At 37.3% G+C, this 23,227-nt stretch overlaps 2 protein-coding genes across 6 annotated transcripts in view; one reads left to right on the top strand and one right to left on the bottom strand.

The window, feature by feature from the left end:
- Positions 1-6,931, bottom strand: part of LOC124630844 (glutamate synthase [NADH], amyloplastic) — a 60,649-nt gene extending 53,718 nt beyond the window's left edge. For 3 of the 4 annotated variants that reach the window (XM_047164863.1, XM_047164861.1, XM_047164864.1), the window contains exons 1-3: positions 6,723-6,931; positions 3,006-3,115; positions 1,014-1,144 (exon numbers count right to left, since the gene is read on the bottom strand). In XM_047164863.1, coding sequence (XP_047020819.1) covers positions 1,014-1,144; positions 3,006-3,113 — 239 coding nt within the window. In that variant the 5' untranslated portion in view covers positions 3,114-3,115; positions 6,723-6,931. The remainder of the gene's footprint in view (positions 1-1,013; positions 1,145-3,005; positions 3,116-6,722) is intronic. The other variant, XM_047164862.1, reaches the window with a different exon arrangement.
- Positions 6,932-7,908: 977 nt separating this feature from the next.
- Positions 7,909-22,519, top strand: LOC124630701 (all trans-polyprenyl-diphosphate synthase PDSS2). Of its 2 annotated transcripts, none has more exons than XM_047164666.1 (7): positions 7,909-8,039; positions 11,892-12,023; positions 13,087-13,275; positions 18,924-19,060; positions 20,639-20,799; positions 21,246-21,437; positions 22,128-22,519. In XM_047164666.1, exons 2-7 carry the CDS (start codon positions 11,920-11,922, stop codon positions 22,287-22,289), a joined length of 945 nt encoding a protein of 314 aa, XP_047020622.1. In that variant the 5' UTR covers positions 7,909-8,039; positions 11,892-11,919; the 3' UTR covers positions 22,290-22,519. The 2 variants fall into 2 exon arrangements, with proteins under 2 accessions (XP_047020622.1, XP_047020621.1); XM_047164665.1 differs by lacking the exon at positions 7,909-8,039 and adding an exon at positions 9,025-9,651.
- Positions 22,520-23,227: the final 708 nt, after the last annotated feature.

The following is a 23,227-nucleotide window of genomic DNA, read 5'->3' on the forward strand; positions in this document are numbered from 1 at the left end:
CAATAACAAAGCACATGCACACACACACTAACACATCACACATACACGCACACCACTCACACATACACACACATAAACAAAAGACGGCGCGCAATCAGTTAAAAATAGTGTTTAATTTAGTAAAGAACACCATTATTAATTATTTTAAATACCTATTGTTATTTTATTATATATTTTATTATAATTTTAAATCAATGTTTTGCTCCCAATTGTAGTAGTACATATTTAAGTTTTCTGTAATTGGGGAAGGAACTGTCTCCTGAGATACAGGCTAACCACCTAGTTCAGGGGACAGAGCTTCGGTGTATTGTGTCATATTGTGGTTTCAATAAAGAGATAAAGAGATAAAGAGAAAGAGATATTTTTTTGTTTTAATCAGGCAATTTCTGTACTGTAAATAAGCAGGATTTTTGTACTCAATTGCATTATGCCATTTCTATTTCTTATTAACAGCGTGTACATAAATTTTAAAATAAATAAATAGGGGATAATTAAAGAGCGTAACAAGCGTCTAATTTCCTTTGATCATGCACACATAATATTTCTGGCTTAGAGAACTTTACTCTGATTTCAGTAACTATGGGTAATTAAGTTCATTCGTCTCGGTACTAACTAAACTAGTGCATTGATGACGCATTGTTTTGACCACAAGTCTGGCTGCCAGCCCGACTGTATTTTGTTTTTATTTGTTTATAATTTACCGCAGTATGTTATAGCTTCTGTATTATCCTACGCAGTGTAGTTTATCACCGATATCTGTCGTCTCGGTTATGCAAAACGTGAATAGTGCATTCAAAAAGTTCAGCTAGCTGAAATCTATCAATTGTTTGTGCAGTTAAGTTCAGATAACTGGCAATAGAAATCGAACATACAGTCAATTAGTCCTGAAAGTGAGAACGTTGATTTTCATGACCGAGAAAATACACTTGTTTTTTTTCCTGTTTCTCGTGGATTTCACAAGGAAACCTTGTTCAAGATGTTAATAAAAGTTCGCAGTCAAGTTAGGTACTGACCTGAGCTGAGCGCAGTAGAACTGATGCGGGATAGCGGTTAGAACTCCCGCGCCATCACCCGTGTCGTTGTCGCAGGCGCACGCGCCGCGGTGCTCCATGCGTTTTGCGAGAGTCTCTGCATCTCGGACGATCTGTGTACATATTCAAGCATAAGTTGGAAACTAGAACTATGTTTTGTACTTTACTTAAGTAATATATAAAATAATCAATGTGTGGTTGATCTTTATTAAAGGTTAAAAATATTTTTGAAAAATTTAAGTATGTCGAGTAGGATCTACCATCCTCAAAAGGAGAGGCAATTGATGGATGGAGTTTAAGAACTTTTAAAAAGCATTTACAATTGAAATACCTAAATGACAGGTGATGATTAAGACAGCTTCATCAGAAATTAATCACTAGAAGCCTGATGCGATACATCAATGTAGACAGATTAGAAGTCCCAATCCGTGAATTGGGCAACATTAATTCCTAAGCAATAAGATCGAGGCAAGTTGGTTAGCAACACGATAGTAATAACGTGTCTAGGTGAATGTTACTCGTACTACGTCATAGAAAATTATCAACTTCTAAATATAATTCACTCGTGAAATACACAAGAGGTTTATCATTAGAGTTTATCTAAATAGTAGGAGTTATGGCTTGAATTTATCAGTGTCAAACAAGTCAAGGTTCAACCTTATTTGTTTACCATTACGTGATTTTTAATTAATGTTCAGATCATGTGTAAAGACGTCATTGTATTCGGGAAGACATACACCTATTCGATTCTGATTTGGTTTTAATTTTATGCTGTTTATGGTGTTTGACGTGTTCATATCAAAAACATTTTTTTGCTAAAATAGGTGGATTAGCGGACGTAGCACATTTAGCATAAGCCCAAACAAAATGTCTAAAATAGAAGATATATAGAGGTACATATCACTGGTAATCTTTCATTCAACTGTTAAGACATACAAGATAAATTGCATTTAAATTCACCATTCAGATAATAAACGGTTCCTATTTATTACCAAAATAGACGAGTCATTAGCTTTTTGAATACAGACTATGGAAGAGCTATGGCTTTCTAAGTATTTACCAGATTATATAATAAATGAAACATCACATCTTAAAGCCGACCCCAACATAGTTGGGTAAAGGTTAGGCAGTTAGGCACATGATGATCACATCCAGAGCTTTTTGTGCAAAAGTTTGTATAGTATTTTCATCAATCAGCGTAGTCTCGATATTGCAGGATGCAATTGCATAGTCCCAAATGGCTTATTGTTTAATTCTGGACTGGAACAGGGGCTGCCAAGAATTCCCAATCGAGACGAAGCGCAGTCTCACTTTGGATGGTCTCCAAAACATTATGATGTTAAAAATGTCTGTTTCTCCATAAAATGCTTGCGGATTTGCTATGGATGCCAAATGCAGTTAAAAGAAGAAATATTTGCATGTAGAACGAATAAGATTTCGTCATTTCGATACGAAAGAACTGAACTTTAGACTCAAATGCAATTCCAAATAACCTGACATAATATTTGCGTACTGTTTTTTTTTGCTGAATACTAAAATGAATTGGTATTGCTACCTCTTTCAAAAGGGTACAGACCTGACAGGCTAAGCAATTAGTCGGGGCTTTAACATTGATCCTTCAATCTATATAGAAGATAGAACTGGACACGAAAGTGCAGTGCTCTCGTCAAAATTCATCAACGTTACTAGGCAACGGGAGATTGGGGTGCTACCCTATTATAAGCCCAGTAGCTTGATTGATTGAATTGAGGTGATGGTACGTTAAGTAAACGTTGGAAAAGATATATGAACGTGGCTGCTAGTCCCATTATTAGCGTAATTATAACATGAATTGAACCTCCGTCATTGTGTCTAAAATAAACAGAAAAAATGCAAACTTTTGAGGAAAAATGACAGAAAGGCCGGTTACGTAAAATATTTCTGGACTGGAAACATTTTAAGGGTTTCAGGGGTTATGTAAGAAAAGGTACTTACTTTATGGGTACGTTTTCCGTCGATAGCAACAACAAAACCAACACCGCAGGCTTCGTGCTCGTTCTGAGGGTCGTACAAGCCTTGCTTGGGCGGCCCTTCCCACTCCATACCTGGGTCAAAATGGATACTTTTTAATAAATCAACAGGAAAAGGTAAATGGATGGCTACTAATTTTATTTTCCTTTTAGGTATGCAGACTGAGTCAGATTCATTGCATAAATTCATTCATGGAATAAACTATGGCGTGATACCACTTGCTATGGTCACGTACGAAGGTTTACAAGGTTTAAGGCGAGGAAGTGGTCAACAATAATTCCATAACCGGCACGCGCATCTAAGGCGCCAAAAGGGGTCGGCGCGTCTGAGCGGGGCGAGGATAACAATACGCGCGCTAGCTTATAACTAAAAGTCGTAAGCGACAAAATGGTTTTGTAATTTTAATATTTAGAAATGATAATTTAATAAAAATTCCTACTACCATTTTAAAGAGTATGTATATACTCAACTACTAAAAAAGTTAAGAGGCTTAAATCGGTCCCGTTTGCCCATAATATGTGAATCTCTTTTTAAAAAGAGGTATGTTTGATATATTTTTCTCTGTTATAAAAGTTACCTAATCATGTTTCTACAACTAACAAAATAAGGCTTATATCATGAACTTTCAGGTAACCAAGTTGTATTTTGATCCGTTTTGTATTTACTGAGAAAAATTGACATCCTTGGCGCCAAAAATTCCAATTCGTCCTCTTAAATAAAAGCCATTTCGCCTTGTACTACAAATTGCAGGTTCACTGACATTTGTACTATAAACAATATCGTTTGCACACTAACGTGGTGGAGTTTAAATAGCATGTTTACGACCGACGACTTTTAATGCCATAAAACTAGATTACAGCATTTTATAAGAAAATTCTTGAATTTTTACAGCATTTTTTGTTTTATTTCCTGAAAACCGGGTTTTATAGAGATCGTAGGTTGATATGATACTCTAATGAGGTATTTAAAAAAAGAATTTGAACGAATGAACTAACCCAGAATCTGGATGCATAGGTGCTTTAATCCAATCCTAGAATGCTCTATTGGATACCGATGACCTTGCACCACCCATGGCTATACAAAACCAACAACTAAGTGATATGAAGTATCACTTTGTCAATTGATTTGTGTTGGATACTCTGTCCAATTTGGGCAAGCTTTCCACAAACAATACAGTCACTTTAGCACTCAAATCATAACACACAGATGACAGTGATTGATTGAGCGTACCTACTGCTAAACTTGCGAACCATTTCATAATGGAAAACTTTACACTTTTCATTGATAACTACATAATATAATAATAATCATATGATATAATATAGGGACTGCATAACTGACAGCATAATGCATTTGCCGAGTTTCCCACGCCATTGATAAATGAAAAAATTACACCTAATTACGTATTGTCAGTTGGTTATTGCTGTGACTCAATTAGCTGCATGGGTCGATTGATCAAGGTTAAGCTACTGTTGCAGTTGGTATGTGGATGGGTGATCATTGAATTTTTATTGATATCCTATACATGCAAAGGACTTGATCTACTGAGTGCCTGGTGTGACTGACATTTTTTTTTGCAATGTTTCTAGGCAATAAAACACCTTCAATCTGGTAGTCAATTTTGTTTGTAGAAGAATATGAAGTTACCCACTGTCCAGGTGTGTAACATGTAAAATAATGTAGTTGGTATTCATATAGCTTACTAGCATTATAGTCGCAACGTACATAAATGTAATGACTATATCAAATCGGTGGAACCTTCCTATAATATTGCATATTATAAGGAAAACGGTAAATTAATTAATTGAAAAGTCTTGTGTAAGTAATATAAGAAGGTATTAAACAGTTTGTTACCAGTTGTTATTCTCCGTCTCATAGTAAAACGGGCATGAAATGAGCTGATTGTGAAGTGATGTAGGTATTATAACGATATGGTGATACCAAAATTATTATATGTAAAGCTATTTATGAGCAAAATAAAGTTAAAAGGTTAATTCAGATTTTCTTTTTGAGTCTGAAGCGTTTTTATAATGTTATGTTATTTCGGCTTTGCCCATGTAGGGACTCAGCACTATACATGCGAGGGCCTTTTCACATGGGTGACGACAAATATTTCCCGTACTTACTTGTCACTTTGTTTTCTTATTGTAGTCCTTTATTTTCAGGTTTTACTATAATTTTTATTTCTCTATGTGTCATACCTATATGAATAAATGATTTTTCTTTTCTATCTTTCTTTTAGTCTACTTACTTATCCTGTCTATCAAAAGTTCCCTCTTACCTTTTAATTAGAACCAAGAACAAAATTACACAAGAAAACTGTAAATTAATTAATCTTATCCTTTTTGACAAGCAAATGAATGCCAGACGAACTGTCTATGAATTTTATATTGCTCGGGCAATAAAGCTAATCCTTTGGCAAAGACGAGATCTCTGAATAATTACTTAATTAAGGTTTTAATAATCTGTCTGCGTTTTATCTTAATTACTTGGATTGGCTCATAAAGAGTATTTAGTTCGAGATTTCGGGTTGAGGTCAAATGTTTGGTGTTAAGATTACATGATGAATATAGAGCAAAATTTTATTGAAGAATATTATTACAGTAAAAGATTCTTTAGGCAGAAGTTCCCCCAGGATGCGAGTGCAACAGTGCGGAAATCATAAATAATATTGAATCTTTATTATGTTTGACTTTTTTCTTATGTAAGAGGTGCAACATGAGAGGTCACAGATTGTCTATGGAGCCACCTCATCTGAAATGATGACCAGAACTACTCCATCAAGAGTGTGACAAAGAAGTTAAAATAGGTATTTTTTTTGTTTGTAACTTTTACTAGTATATGGAATGATTGTCAACATACTGACAATGTTCTTATGAATACATCTTATTCAATATATCTTCATTATTACATAGTATGTAATTAACGTTACTTAATGACTGACACTATCATTAAACCAGGAAAAAACACTGGTAAAGGGCAAAGGGTTACTATGACATTTGTTATTTATGTTAATTACTACAATAACATAAATAATTATCTCACTGATTAACCAAAGAGAAACAAAATCTTATTTTAGAAGCCAAAACTTTGCCGAAAATTTAATACCTATTGGAATTTACATCTGAAACTTAGATGAAGATTTGAATATTTAAATTAGGAATTCGAACCAGCTGACAGATCAATGACCGCCCAAATCTCGGATCATTGAAGGCGCTTCGACCGGTTTCCGATAAAGAAATAATTCTATTTTTAAATGGAATACGGGATAGCTAGATAACGGCAATATTTTGCTCATAAGATGTGTTTTTGTTTTACTTTTAGTAAGATGAATTGTTTTTTATTTATTTAGTCCACAGTGCACATACGAAGCAATGTTTGCACCGGTAATTATTTTTAGAACAATAGACGCTGCGAATAAATAAGAACGTCAAATGCGGACTCCACGATTTGCAAACGATTAACAGGAAAATAGGATCATGTAATACAAACAGAAATGCGCATGGTGTGAGAAAAATATTGTGAGGCGCAATTTTATGAAATATAAAATTGCATCATTTTCAGCAGATGACACAGATTTTACACCACGTATTCATTACACGTGGAGCACCAGTTACTCGCGAGACGTGCCAGACAAAACCCGTGAAAATATCTAAAGAAAGCAGCAAAAAAAGGCCTTACCTCAAAGTACTTTCGGGAAATTTAACAAACTGTTCTCACCTACTTCACAACTTTACAGTTCTCACTTTCACACACAAATGTTATCAAATAACAACAAATGTGTTGGATTGAGAACTTGATCAAAGGACACTAGAGATACCGGTAACCGCGCAGTGACCGCTCTACAGACGACTACGACAACCGGCAGAACGCGAATGACTGAGTGAGTGAGCAAGTAAGAGCTATTGAAGCTTGAACGTGAACTATTTTTAGTGCTTCGTCCGGATTGGCTATTGCGTGTGTTCGCCTGAATGAAACAAATCGTAGAAGTGTTCTGATTGGTCAAAGGGCAATAGCAGTGTTACCATAAACGACATATCCAATCCGTACAACTTAAGAAAAAAATATTTACTGTAGATTTCATTTTGTACGGTTTTTAAGGTGATTTTACACGACTTTGTAAGATTTAGTATATTGTTTATACATTTTCATAACCCTAAATCGTTTATTTTATTTCACGTAAAAAATGAAATGTGGACAGTAATGAAATGTGGACAAATCAAATTCAAGTCGGATCCAGTAATGAGGTAATTCTAGCATTTTTTACTGTTCTCTTCTATTATATAGATTCAAATACATTTTGATGATTATAAAAATGTATAATTTTCCTCTGGATTTACCCATTCCTCATCATCCTCCGAGCCTTTTCCCAAACTATGTTGGGGTCGGCTTCCAGTCTAACCGGATTCAGCTGAGTACCAGTGCTTTACAAGAAGCGACTGCCTATCTGACCTCCTCAACCCAGTTACCCGGGCAACCCGATACCCCTTGGTTAGACTGGTGTCAGACTTACTGGCTTCTGACTACCCGTAACGACTGCCAAGGATGTTCAAAGACAGCCGGGACCTACAGTTTAACGTGCCATCCGAAACACAGTCATTGGTGTCTAAGATATACTTAGAAAGTACATACAAACTTAGAAAAGTTGCATTGGTACTTGCCTGACCTGGAATCGAACCCGCGCCCTCATACTCGAGAGGTTGGTTCTTTGCCCACTAGGCCACCACGACTTATTTACCCATTCCTAAGGTTAATAATTACAGAACCAAATGGTATCTAGTAAGTGGTAACACCAATGTGGGTTCGATCGATTTGTGAATGAAGATGAATCTGAATGAATGATGATGATGACTAGAATAGTCAACAAAATAATAATATATTTATTCGGGAAGTCAGAAGCTAGAAGATATTTATTGGTTTAATTTTAAAGCATCTTTAAGGGAGGAGAGCTTTGAATTTCACTTAAGATGGTGAAATAGTTTCGTTGTTTTTACATAGGTATGTTTGTTAGCGAGACAGGTATAATATGTACAAATAAATAACTAGTAGATAAAAATTTTGTTACCTACCTACTAATTCCTACCTTACTGAAATAAGTGCTTACCTACGTTCAAGAACGTTATGCCCATTTTTACCAACAAATACCTAAATTAAGGGATCCCCTAAGAGCATTTACGGAACACTTAATAAGAATTTCGTTTTTACCAAAGTTTAGGTATCCCTTATCCATAGTTATTTATGTCAAAATTGGGAGAGCCCTTATTCTAAGTGGCACTTAGATTAAGAGATTGTTGGTGAAAATGGGCATTAGACGTTACGCGGGACCCTATTATTATGCTAAGATTTTGATGTCTGTCTGTCTGTCCGTCTTTCCCCAAGCTCACCTAACTCATACCCGCACACGGCCAGTAATAATTGAACTTATGATTTTCACACATTGCAATCGGATAAAATATGATATGAATTACAATCTTAATATAAAATATAATAAGTACAAAAAAAACGGCATCTACCACTTAAAACACGGACTGTCCATTCCACTTAAAGATTACCATAAAGCGAGATAGATGTCGCTGATGATGCGTCCAAACGAGTCTAAACGCATTTTATTTTGCAGCATTTGCACTGGGTATTCCGCTGCGTGAAGCTGTACAAATGTCTTCAAGAACTCAAATAAATATTATTTATCCTCAGTGTTCATAGTGCGTTTCAATCTCCTAAACATACCTACTACCAATTTTCATGTTACGTTGATCGATACTAAATTGGTTTCCACCTAGTTCACCTACATCTTTATACATAAAGTAATGGTACAGTCGAATCACACTATCGAAGGTACTTAGTACTTATAATCACACTCTGAAAATCTGGGAACAACTAAATGCTATGCAATCCATCTATCTTTCTGCCTGCCCACCATTGTGAAAACTTCAATCCCCAAACCCCGAATCAGCAGGTCTGACGTCAATCAGTTCATAGACTTCATTCACCATTCGGTCAGTCAACCGATCACCCGCGAAAGTTGTGCACGTTCGTAATTCAACGTTCAAAATTATTTACGAAATAAATTCTGTCTTTTGCAAACATTGCATAGGATATTGAATTTAGTCGCAACGCTAATTTAGTGCTCCTTGGTAAATAAATTGCATTAGTCATCATAATTAATGCATTATTTTTGTATTAAATTGGTGAATTTGTGCAAGTACTGTTTGTTGTGCAAATAATTACTTTCGCGCTTTCGAAATTCGAATTGCGTAGTCGTTAGTATTCCCGGGTCGGTGCAGTTCATTGGGAAAATGAGTCTGAGTCGTTTGTGTCGCGTTGTGAAGTGCGATTTAGTGAAAGTTCAGTCATCTAGTGCGTTGGTTTCGAAACTTTGGGGACCTTGTACTGTGAGGGAAGTGAGCACATGTAACACGCAGCGAGCAAGTGTTGCCCAACACAACTCGAAGCCGGACTGGAATCGAGCAGTGAGTGAGGCGGAGAAGATTGTCGGATATCCCACCTCCTTCCTGAGTCTGCGATGGGTCCTGAGCGATGAAATTGCGAACGTAGCTTTGCATCTGCGCAAATTGGTCGGGAGCAACCATCCTTTGCTGAAGACAGCTAAGTATGTGGCAAGTTTTATTAGTACACTGGTATTGACGTAAATACTTATTTAATTCGTAGGTGCGAATCTGCATTCGTCGTGCCGTCGGTCGTTGCCGATGTTAAGGGCTTCGATTATCACACCACTTAATTCAGAATTTAAATGTTCCAATTTGTTCAAACTATAACAGCTCAGTTAGTGCCTAGTTTACTGCAGTAAGCCTGTCTGTCAACCAGGTCTGATAGTGCCCAAATATAAACACCTAGGTATATTTAGAATGAGAATTGCCACGTCTGACGTAGTACTTACCGCGGAGAATTGTGTTCAGGAGTTCCTCAGGGGTCTGTACTCGGTCCATCCCTAAAGAAACACTGTCTATTGTTGATTTATTCCCGTAAAGCCAAAAGCCGTAATGTTTGCGTTGCTCGAGTTTACTGAAGATCCCAATTGTGTGGTGAGAAATGTGAGTGACAGCACTATCTACGCACTGTACTACATATTGTGCTATCTGAATCTAACCAGCTGCACAAAAGTGACATTAGAGGCGACAGCTTAAGGTCTTTATTAGCTACAGAAACAGAGAAACAGTCGACATCCCATCGATACCCTTTGTGTCGGTGATAATACTTCATGACATAAATTCTTCCTTAGTCCTCAAGAGTATTTCGTAATTACTTAATACTTATACAATGTAGCTCAAAATCAGCTCAAAGTGAGAGTCAGTCAAGTGAACTTTAATATGAAGGTATTTTTAGACCCACAACCTGCCCTTGGTTTGGAATGTACTTTATTTCCCTGTTATACAGTTTTCGGATATAAGTTGTAATACTTACCTATAAATCGGATAATTTCATCTCCGTACTATTTGTAGGTACTGAACACATTTTGGCGGACCTTTAGATACTGGTTTTAGAAAAAAACCTTGAGAATTGAAGTAAACGTACCATTACCATTTATCGTTCAACAAAATCGTCTAGACTTGAATCTAGATGCACTCAAGTGCAGTTATGCCTTCTAAGGACTTTTCAAGGATGTCATAATGACATTTGGTTGCCACGATAACCTTCTGTAGCTACAATTTCCGGCCGGACCAACTCGGCAAATTGTGCAGTAACAACAATCTTTGATTTTGTTGAAAAACAAGACTTTCTGAATGTCAACAAAGTACTATAACCATTCACCATCAATGTTGTCGTCCAAAAGCTTCTTCAGATAGCAATACTAGTTGCTCCCATTGTTTTCAGCCGCTTCACACACCCTGATACATACTTCGTCATCTTCATCATCATCTCAGCCATAGGACGTCCACTGCTGAACATAGGCCTCCCCCTTAGATCTCCACAGATACCTGTTGGAGGCGACCTGCATCCAGCGTCTTCCGGCGACCTTTATAAGGTCGTCTGTCCACCTGTCGATACATACTTACTACAAAGTATTCCATATGCATCTCCATGTTTTTATCCTCACAGCCTTTCCCCCTGAGAGTACTTGGTACTTACTGAAGGAATAGATAAGGTTTTACATATCTACGCAATACATATCCTAAGTATGTAGGTTTACTACCTTTATGCCATATCGTAACATCGCGTGCAGAGATTACTACCGATTGGCGTTCAATCCATTCCTTATTGCAACATTGCACATCATCGCTCATTTAATCACTTATGTTCATCATTAGTATTCTTCAAACATTTAACCAACATCACGAAAAGGCAGTAATTTTACGTCATACTTCCTTTTTATTAAGGATACAATGATGACCACGAAGGTCATCATTGTATCCTTAATAACATCATTTTATCAAGCTTTTGTTACTGTTTTCAAAATCTTAATTTTAAGGAGTAGGTATACGTTAATAAACAGGTTATGTTTGAACAGATATTCTTATTAGCTTGGTATAGGTCAAGATTTTAAAATAACACTTGCATCAATAGATAAATGACTCTTTTCGCTACGGGTGGAGCGAGCGTAATCTCAGACCTTTACTGACTAAAACCTGTCTATCGATGTGCCTTCCTCTAATTATATGGTAGGTCTGAGGAAACTCTTTCGGATTATCCCCATCCTAGCCCTTATTATGAAATATGTTCTCTCTTCTTCTCTTTATATACTAGGGCCATGGTAACTGTATCAAACCATCGCCTCCGCCACTATTGATATCCAATTATCCCTAAGTAGTCTGATGTTATTTGATCAATTTTTACATTAGGAGCAGTTAAGAATTACAATAGTACGATAAATATGAAAAATCTTTTGTCCAGGAACTTAATCTACAATGGCAAGAACAACATGCAAGCGTGGGGGCTCATCGTGCTTCTGGTATCAAAAGCAGCCGGCCACAGCCCCGAGATCCCAGACATGGAGCAGGACAAGGCTGCTGGTGTCTTGCATAGGTAAGCTGAAGAAGAAAATGTGCTAAAAGAATAGGGACATAGTCCTCAAAAGACCTTTGAGCCAAGGTATTATTTATTAGAGAGGCGGATTTGGGCATAAGAAGACACAATTAGACTAGACTATGCTCAACATGTAACTTTGGAAATACAAAAGTTCAATCATTAACCATCGATGCCACACGTATTTAAAATACTTATGATTATAACAGAGTTATTCAAAAATCTGACAAACTTCACAACTCCAAACCACAAGTTTCATAACGAGAATTTTCGTCATCATCGTCATAATTTTCGAAATCATCCTTCAATTCGTGAACACGGAACATTTTCAATAAACTCGCATTACGTGCCTCTCAATTTGGTCATAAACATAATTTTATGCGTCCTCAATGTTTTATAAGGTAGACATAAACTGTGGAATTTGTTGCATAGTGCACCAGTATATTATCGAAAGGGCATCGTCCGGTCGAAGGTCTGAGACTGCAGCTTCCTTATTTATCGAAACCAGCTGTAAAACTTCCTGTGAATGTAAAAAGTGATTAATTGGTAGCTTATTAATTCTGCCGAGTGACATCCTACCCAATAATGTTGTTATATAGTAGGTACGGAGGTGGATTTATGAGCAAAAACATGTTCATAGCGAGTAACCTTATTGGTTTGGACTTTCAATTATGATTCGACACAACGAACTTTCAATAAAGACATAAAAACTTGTAAGAAAGGCGTTGCCGACATGTCCAAGTAAATACTTTCAAAATAAATGATTTTGCTTTCGAATTATCACTTGTCTTGTCTTAAGTAACAGGAGTAAATAGGAGGAGGATAAGAGGAAATAAAAAAATGTTGAATTAAAATCAGCAATTTCGTGTATTATGAAAATGTTCCTGATAATGCCTTTAGCATTTAAAGGAATACCCATCCTTGCGTATTGAAGATTCACACTGATTCATTCACAAGCGTTTTATTTTACTAAATAACCTAAATCAATTTATTCATTGGTCAACCGACACCTACATCCTCAATCCTAATCTACCCTCAAATCTAAATCTTTCCTGTCCACCAGTCAACGAGCTCTTGCAGAAGTAACAGAGATGATCCGCACCTCTCACTTGGTGCACAAAGGGCTGGTCAACATGAACTCCAGACAACCTATAGCGGCCGAACCTGATGACATGATGTTTGGCAACAAGATAGCTCTGCTCAGCGGAGATTACCTGCTCGCTAACTCTTGTTCTGAGCTGGCGAATTTGAGGTGAGTGGGAATTTTTCCTTTATATTTGTAGTCAGTTTACAATGCCTTAGCTTCGTCGGGACGCGTTGAATGATCAATGACCCCAAGAGAGTAATGGATTCAGTACGTATCGTCTACCTAATTTATAGCTACGTGTGCGGATATGTCGGTAGATTTTAGAATTAGAACCTAGCTGGGTCGTCAACTATAAATTATTTATTTGAAGAAGTAGAAATGAGGCACAAATGAGCATTCTATAGAAACTAGGAATATACAAGAAGAAATATGGAAATAGCAAACAGAATAGAACAGATAAGAAATAGCAAACACATCAGATAAAGAACCAAAGAAAACTTCAACGAAAATCAATGAAAGCATTTGTGTCAAATTATAGGAAATTATTATTCAACATGAAACATAATGCAAATGAGCCCGCCATGTAGGTGAGAGGTCGCATTAATCTTATATTTCAATACATGACACGAGGTGGGGGATCCAGTCGTGTTGAAAATGTATGATAATTAAGCGAAGGAAAGACAGCTAGACATGATGTAGTCAAAAGAGGTTCATTCACAGTATATATATGTCCGAAGATAGCTATCTATACCGACACCGAAATATAAACAATCGATTTGGTTGGTTTATTACATAACCCATTCAATACATATTAGTCTAGACTCTAGACAAGACACATAAATTAATAGGAACTGATGCAGGATTTATCACTTACTTTGTTTAATTTGCATGGGCGTAGCCACACTGGGGCAAGCTGGGGCACTTGCCCCACCCTGGGCCCTGGCTCTGACCTATAAGGTGTCTGATTAAACAATGTTTTTTTACTAACTCTAACTAACAACATCAACATTTTATGTACTATCCGTAAGTTATTGCACAAAAAGAATGTCGACTTTGAAAAGAGCGCGATCAAAACAAAATGCACGCTCGAGTTCCCGAACGTGCGCGCGTCATTTGAAAGCGAGCCGTATTCCCTAAAAGAATAGTTGCTATGTGGTGTAACGAGCCGAGCCGTCCATCTAATCCAAAAAATAATGGATTAAAGGAGATGGAACTGGTAGATGTGATCAAAATTTCGGAAATGCAATTTTATCCTAGTGTAAAAACCGCGCTCGCTATTTTGCTTGCCCAGCCATGTACGACCTGCAATAGAACGATCGTTTAGCGCAGTGGTTCTTAACCGGTGGTCCGCGGACCACTGTTGGTCCCTGGAGGCATTCCGAGTGGTCCGCGAAGCTTAGCTGCGCGACGTTGCTATACGTTATCTTACTTTATTTTTATCCACTTATATATGCGAGCGAGGGGGTTTTCGTAGGGACGTAAATCGGGTGTGTCGTACCTAGTCCCCCATTTATGAAAATGTATATTTGGGCGACATTTTACGAAGCTTTTGGTTTTGAGTCTTAAAAAATAATTAAAATTTCGGCTCGCGTATTCAGAAACTATATTGTGTTTGTATTTGTCAACAAACAAAAAGTTAAGTACGTTTGGGCTAAATTTTACGTAAAATTTGGTTAAAGTCCGATAAAAATTTCGCGCTCGCTTCGCTCGCGTATTCAGAAGCTATATGCCCTTATTTTTGCATTTGTCAACAAACAAAAAATTAAGTACGTTTGGGCTAAATACGTAATATTTTTATTTTAAGTCCGATAAACATTTCGCGCTCGCTTCGCTCGCGTATTCAGAAACTATATGCCCTTATTTTTGCATTTGTCAACAAACAAAAAGTTAAGTACGTTTGAGCTAAATTTTGCGTAACATTTGGTTTAAGTCCGATAAAAATTTCGCGCTCGCGTCGCTCGCGTATTCAGAAACTATATGCCCTTACTTTTGGCTTTTGTCCTGTGTGTGATTGTTTATTTTCTGTACCTGAAAATATAAACCTCTCAAATTAAGAGATTAACAAGTTTGAGATTAACGGCTCAAGATACAAAAATCGGAGGGCCCCCGCCCTCCCCCGGGGGATAGGTTGACTGCTGCCCCACCCTGAGCCCAAAGCTGGGTACGCCCATGTTAATTTGTTTTATTTGCTGTTTATTTTTGTCTGACTTTTGAGAATGATTGAGATAAAACAGAAGAGCCACCAACCAGGTATTTGTATTTTAAAACTCGCTTTGTTTACTACAGCTTTTTCGTATTTCCTTAATTTCACTAGAAGAATTTCTTTATCAAATTAATGATGCTCGTGCCCTTTGGAAATCCCTTTGGTCATGAGGCCATGTCAGTGACGAATGACAGTAGGAACAACACACACGCATTCAAGATGACGAGAGAAAACTAAGAAAGCGCGCCTCTAAAGGTTAAATTGTAATTGGTAATTCTTTTGTATGGTTTGACAGAGATGGCTCTCAATCATGAGGAATGGTTAGAAAATGTGGTTTCTGCATTGAACAAAATAGTTTGTGGGTTGTTCTTCATATCATAGAGTTGTAGTACGTGAATACTTTGAAATAAATTGAACATATTCAGATTGTTTACATGAGTAGGAACTAAAAGAACCAACATCCTTAGAAGTAAATCGATGTTCTAAATGAAATGTTCTAAAAACTATTGCTATGTAACACATAATTGTAGGTATTGTGACGAAGGGATTTGACTGACTACATCATATCATAATGATCTCGGACTTATCTCTCTTGTCCCACTTCTACCCTACGTAACATCATTATAAACTTGACCACAACACCAGTTGCTGTTAAGAACGATGCTCAATCCGGTCTGCCATAACGCAATACTTTACGCTCCGACATTACGCAACCTGCCGTTCATTAGTATCTTTACTTGTAACAGTGAAAGTATCTGTCTGTATGTTTTTGTTGGTATTTTGTGTTATATGCATTGAATGGGATGATTGCATCCATCGTATTTTGTTTTTTATTGAGTACCAAGGTGAAACTTGCTACTCCTCAGATTAGAAGTTAAAAAAGGCCTTTTAGTAAAGTCAAAGTTGGTAAATCTAATTTAAGTCCCATGCTTAAAATATATCTAGAAATATGGTTGAGAATGTAAAGTGATGCCTTAAAAGGTCTACACACCTTTAGCAAAAGAGCTGGCTAGTACTACCGATACAGCATTCAAACATGGATATGAAAATATTTTACACGGAGCATGCAAAAGAACGGAAACAGCCATCACATAGGAAAATTATATTTGGTTCTAACAACCGATTCGTTAGTTTCGCATGAGTAAACTAAAGCTGCTCGTAGATCAGTGTTGTCCCAGATATCACGGCCCTGACTTTACAAGTTGTGAGGTCGTGAGTTTTGAACTCGGCTCGCCATTTTACTACCTCTCTGTTATAATGTATGATGTTGGTTTCCACATGACACGTCTGCTCTAAACTGTGATGGGTAATGTGAGAAAAGTTTAACCATGTTATGCTTCTACAACTACTGACCTTGTTTTCCTAAGTTTTCAACTAAATTCGTACTAGTCTGCTAGCTCACTAGAAAAGTCCTTCATAGGAAACTGTTGGATTATTCATTAAAGGACTCAATTGAAAACTGGCAATGGTTCACCAAAGACCTCGACATTGGGTAAATTAATATATGCAAAATTTTATGATTCCTACAAAAAAAACGTTCTTAGGTCTGTTTGTTACTTAATTTTTCACTTTTATAAATGTAATCCTATTCATAGTTCGTAACGTGTGCAATAACATAACTTACAATAGAATTGTTACCACGCTCTAGATATTTAGATTTTATTTTTCATACATTCTCTTGATGTCTAGCAATACTCATCAGAATAGTAGGTACCTGCTGGAGACCGATTTTCATAATTACAAAAGATCGGTAAAATTAGTGATTCATAAGTATTTTCGACATTTTTCCTCTGTCTATAACATGTATTCTCATTATACTGACTATAGTTCGGCCATTCAGAGAATGCGTTCCTGACACGTCGCGATTGAACTGACGACGTAACTACATTCATTGATTATTGATATAATAATGTTGTTTTAATGCTCCTCAATTGTTAAAACGGTAAACAACCAGCAAAAATATTTTTATCGTAACTGCAACGCCATTGCAAAGTTACGTCGTCAGTTCAATCGCGACGTGTCAGGAACGCATTCTCTGAATGGCCGAACTATAGTGACTGAAGACTGCAAATGAGATGCTTAGGAGCATCTCACATATTATACTTATATTTATACTTACATATCAATAATTGTGCAATCATCGTCCTTTGCCATGAAATGAGGTGTCAACGGTGGCAATCTCTCATATGACCATAGGCCATAGTGACCCATTGACCCAGCTACGCAACATAGTTGGCAGAACATGACAAAGTCATTGTAAATTAACACGCAATAACTCTTCTATAGAGGTAATGGCGATAATTTTACATCTCGTAATTTATAATGATGTGTGGCTAAATTGCGTTTTAATAATGTTAATTGTTTGGTGAAGATTTATCTTGTCACGTGCTAGACTGAAAAAATATCTTAGTTAATAGTGGGTGTATTTTGCATTCTAGGTAAAGTACTATCTTAATCCTTACGGTTTTATTAATGCATCAACTGGAAAGCAATAGGCATGATGACAGTAATCAAAAATCATTAAAATAATATATTTATTAAATTAAACTTGAAGCTTGGAATATAAAACGCGCATTGTTTTCTTTATTAATAATGTGATTAATATGTATTTTTATTTATATATATTATAAAATAAAATTACGAAATAAGGCAATCTGCCATGATATCTTGAACACCAATCAGAGCTCGTGACGTCATCTCTCAAAACAACTCGCGCGAAAGCGCGCGAACGTCACATTTCGTTATTGTGAACTTCCATTGCGATCTTTGTTTTTAATTAATTAATTGTTTATAACACGAGTTATGGAGCCCGGATTTATCAAGGCAAACAGCGCTAATTTGCCTAGAATTGATATCATAATGCTGGGAAAGTTTTTGGCATCAAATAAAGATTTTTGTTCAGCTGAATTTAGAAATGTTAAAACTTCCATGTAAGTATACTAGTTTAATTAAAAAACAATGAGAGATGAAACCTAACCTCGAAATAGTTATTTACATTATAAACTATGCTTGAATCTAGAGAACTATGTAATAACTTACATCAAAGTGATCTTCACAAAAATAAAGTTGTACCCTGGGCAATATTGCTTTTGAATCTCGCCTTGCAAGTTTCAAGCCACTTGTTTCGTATTTTTTTATTGTGAGGAACGTACACAAATAACTTATCAGGAGTTGTTTTGGATGTGTTCTTACACTAGGGGACCCCACAACACCTATGCCCTTTCGAATTCATATTTAATAACACAAAAAACTTAATTATTGCACGAGCGTTGTTTACTTGCGTCTTGTAATTTCAGTCGTGACGTCACAAGTGACGACATGACACTGACAAGCGCCGGATTCAAAGTGGACAGAGAAAAATGCAATTATTTGATAAAAAAACTTCGCATTTTCTTAAAATTAATAATTTTTCATTTAAAACAGACGTATACCTACATCATACAAAGGAATTTAAAAATTTATCATCATGCCTATTATGTCAAGCTTGGTTACCTATCATCGAAACAAACCTTAAACGTTTGGCAATATTTTCAATCACAACTTCATTGATTAAGGTTAGGTGCCAAAGCATCATTCCATTATCATTAAACTAAATCTTTGAATCTTTCAGGAACCAAGAGCTGGTAGAACTGATGTCTTCAGCAGTGCGAGACCTGGCTGAAGCGGAGTTCCTCGGCGAACGTGATGAGCAGAACAACCCACTGCCATCGAGACCATTGCCTAAAGAGCAGATACAGGAAGCATCAGGTAATTTGACTTTGCAGAGACACTTGAACATTTGCAGGCACAGGACGATGTTTCAATAAGTTACGTACTTATTGAAACATCGTCCTGCGCCTGATCTCTTTCCGGTCGTGTCGGATTGCCGTCCCATCGGGTTATGAGAGTGAAGGAATAGGGAGTGCACCTGTGTCTGCGCAAGTGCTCGTGCACTATAATATGTCCTGCGCAGCTGACTGATCTTCTTAAATGAACAGCCGCCGTGGCCGAAATCGACCGTGGACGCCATTATTGAAACAGTAGCGAGACTCTCGATGATATGCCTTATGTAGGCATATAACTTAAGTTTAACTTACAGGTATAGCTAACATAAAATTAAAAGTTTGTATAAATTAGGCTATTCCAAAATTACTTTAAACTGCAACCCAGCAATCTAACCCCCTCTGCTTGTTGTATGTAATGTAGTTTCGGGCAGCAGCTAGTCGACACTTGAAATAAAAAGTTATCATGCTCCGGTTCAACAAATACTGTGTCTCTCTTCATTAGACTATAGAAACTGTCACTAAAACACCAATAGCTCAGTACATTTAGTTAAAACTGGTTCTATTTGCACGGATGTGGGTTAAGTAATTAACACCACTTAAAGTTTACTTAAGCGAAAACAAATTAAGGCGTAGCTAAAATTATTATTTGCATGCTAGCTATACATATTCATCACCTTACGGGTTGAGGTTGCTGATTTATTAGTATCTGTTATGGAAACGTTTAGTTTCATCTTTGAGTTGAAAACGTTCTTGATTTAATTTACCTACACAGATTTTATTCTTACTAATTTATATTATATTTTCGAAGCATTGTAATGTATACATATGTATGAAGCTTTTTGGTGTATCTGCTTAATCTACCTTTCCAAAGCGTTCGACAACCCAAATCATTCTTCACACTTAAAAAAACAAAGGATACAACACTAACCAACACCTACAAAATAAATCGGGTCTACAAGACATTGGAAATCATCGCATTCCGATCTAAAAGTGGTACATTATTGTGGTACATTCAGGGTACATTAGTATTCTGATCGCGCATGCCGCAAGGAACTATGCTGCGCCCTCCATTCGGACGTGACACTGGCGGACAATGGGGACAGATGTTACTGGTACCGACCAATTGCTATTTGTTTTGCGACTTTCGATTTTCTTGGATTTGTTCCGCGTTGACGTCATTTTATAGGTTGACGTGAACCAAGGAAATTCCTTGATTTAGTTTGTCGTTGATTGAGAGAAGAAGTATAAAATTACTAAAGGGCAATGAATCGATTGCGCAATGAGCCTTTTCTGAGTATGGAATGACACTTAGGTTCCGTTTACATTTAAAAAGGTCTCTGTGAACTTTCATTCTTATTTACGCAATAAGTAATTAATGGAGTCTGGTATGATCTGGCTATGACACCACTGGATTTCCTCTCATGTATAGTGTTTTGAAGATTTGAGCGTAAGGGATATAGGGACAGAAAAAGCGACTTTGTTTTATACTATGTAGTGATTATACTTCTTCAGTTCTCAGTTCTATGATTACTAGTCCTAAAACCATTTCCGCAAATTCCAGAATGGGACATAATAACAGACCCTCTCCCAATGGGCGGAGTGATCGGTTGCGCTGGCCGCGAGTGGTCAGCGCGTCACGTGTTAGCGGCGGGCGCTCTGCTGGGTAAGAGCTGCTCTGCTGCTCTGAAGCTGGCTGGACATAACCAGGAGTTGCAGACGCAGGTAGGTTGATTTTGTAGCATAAAATGTAGCTTAGAGCTTTTGACGAGATGATTTTTAATAGACAACTTTTGAGTGATGAAAATATGGTGAAGAAGATTCAGTACACAATAAGATACATAATAAATATGTAATGATAATGATGAATAGAGTGTTGTGCGGTGAAAATATTGTTTCAGAGAAGTAACACCGGAATTGTTTCGTGTTTGATAACATTGGGGCATTGTAGAATTTCTTATGGCTATTCAAGTGTTTTTGACTTTTGACATCACCTGTGTTGAACATTTTGGCACTCTTTATATTTGACCGAAATATTTTGTTCCTTACTAGATATATTCAAGTTGGCCCATAAAGTTGCATTAAAAGAAAAAAACCTATCAACAAACCTAAAATGTCATACATAATAATTTCAACCATTATCCCACTCACAAACCAACCTTCATCCTCAGGGCTACCTCTTCGGCTGTCACCTCGCACTCGCATGGCAAGCCTTCCTAGACCTGGAAGCGTTCACAGGCCCCGAGCCCGCTAGCTTCTCGCTGGTGGGGGCTCCGCTGGCCTTCACGCTGCAGGCGCGGCCTGAACTGTACGAGTATATTGAAGCTGGCAAGAAGAGTGTGCATGATGTGGATTATCATGCGGTAAGTCTTATGGACGAAGTTTTACTAGAGATTTTTATTTAAAAACTAGCTTCTTAATTTTTAGCTGCTACCCGATTGAACTACTTGCCGAATGTGAATAAAATGTAGCCGACACGTTATTCTAATATCTCATTCAATTCTGACGAGCCATATTACTGCCCAGTTTCATGAACATCCATCCAGTAGTTTTTGTGTGAAAGAGGCACAAACTTCCTAAACTTTTCGCGTTTATGAGTAGTATTAAGATGTAGTTCTTTTCATTGTTTCCCTGCCAAACATGGTGATTTTTTGCGAAAATGCCTGCAACAGTCTCCATCTATCTTGACGCCCAAAAAAATGTTGTTATTTCCTCCATTCAGACGGGGTTATTTTATAATTTTCTAAGCCAATAAAGCTTTAGCGATCGGTCTTAGGTAGAATCCCTAATTGAGCACTGCCTCTTCTGGTCGTGGGGTGCAAGGGGTTGAGAGAAACACGGTGTTCGGATACCGTTCGCGTAAGCCTCCAGATAGAACCGTTCACTCGGACCAGTGCGCAGTAGGCAGCAACTGTCCGTGCCTCGCATACCTCACGCTCCCATACGTTTTTGCTTACCTTGAACTCTGCCATAGATACTTACATTGCATGTGTCCCTACAAAGCTTTGTCGTTTATATGGCGAATTTGAAGGCATAATTTTGATATTTTCCAGCTTTATGAAGCAGTGGTATCAGGGCCCGGCATCGAGGAGACGCTGCGGCTGCAGCGCTCGCACACGTCCCGCGCGGTGCGGGTGCTGGACAGCTTCCCCGCCTGCGACGCCCGCACCGCGCTCGCCAACATCATCGTCGCTATGCATCATGATCATCTCTAGTGTCAGGCATACACATAGTGTCATCCACAGCTATACAAGCAGTAGTATCATAGCCTCCCCGCCGGCATCTGATGATTTTTCCCCGAATACGGTACCCGTAAACTGTATCTACTCGTCATCATCATCGTCGCTATGCAACAAGATCATCTCTAGTGGGGAAAATAAATAGTGTCTTCGTTATTTTTGTAGATATATTTTGTAAGGACTATCTCTTTGAGAGCCGATATTCCCTTTCGAAAGCATTGAGGTGTGATGACTTTTTCGCGCATGCGGTGTCCACTGGCTAGCATCATTGTCGACTGTCGTATGCATCATGACCATCTTTAGTGGAGAAAATAAATGTAGTGTCTTCTTTATACTTTGTAGATATATTTTATTTTTTTAAGACCTCTTTGATAGCTAACATTCCGTATCGAAAGCATTGACATGTGATTATTTAACTGCATACGGTGTTCATATATTGTATCTATTCGCCATCATCATCGTCGCTATGCATCATGACCATGTTAAGTGCGAATAATAAATATAGTGTCATCTTTATTTTTGTAGTCAGTTTTTGTAAGATAGAGACCATTCTCTGAGCGCTAACTAGGGAATGCAATCCCGACTCGAGATTGCAAATTCGGGATCCCGCGGGATTAGAAATATCAATCCCGCGGGATCCCGGAATTTTCGGGATCCCGTCTAATTTAAAAAAAAATTGAATTCAGGTGACTGAAAAAGCTGTATGTCTGATAACTGCTTGTTTGTGATAGTGAGGTTAATTAAAATAACATATTACTCGAAAGAAAATAAAAACCTTTATTCTTTAATCTTACCAACTAAATAATAATCAGGTTGCAAGGAAATTAACGTAGGTAAATTAGGTAATCAAAACAATAAGCTTATTTCAAGGGAATTAGTAAAAAGAGTGATTTTGAAAATGACTCCTTAAAAAA

Source organism: Helicoverpa zea, chromosome 5 (assembly GCF_022581195.2).
Source record: "Helicoverpa zea isolate HzStark_Cry1AcR chromosome 5, ilHelZeax1.1, whole genome shotgun sequence".
Taxonomy (NCBI): domain Eukaryota; kingdom Metazoa; phylum Arthropoda; class Insecta; order Lepidoptera; family Noctuidae; genus Helicoverpa; species Helicoverpa zea.

Bases quoted from the DNA above. Each gene is read 5' to 3' on its own strand.
- LOC124630701 (XM_047164665.1), top strand. From the start codon at position 9,338: ATGAGTCTGAGTCGTTTGTGTCGCGTTGTGAAGTGCGATTTAGTGAAA. The intron at 12,024-13,086 runs GTAAGCTGAAGA...CCTGTCCACCAG, and splicing joins GCTGCTGGTGTCTTGCATAG to TCAACGAGCTCTTGCAGAAG. The intron at 13,276-18,923 runs GTGAGTGGGAAT...TGAATCTTTCAG, and splicing joins TCTGAGCTGGCGAATTTGAG to GAACCAAGAGCTGGTAGAAC.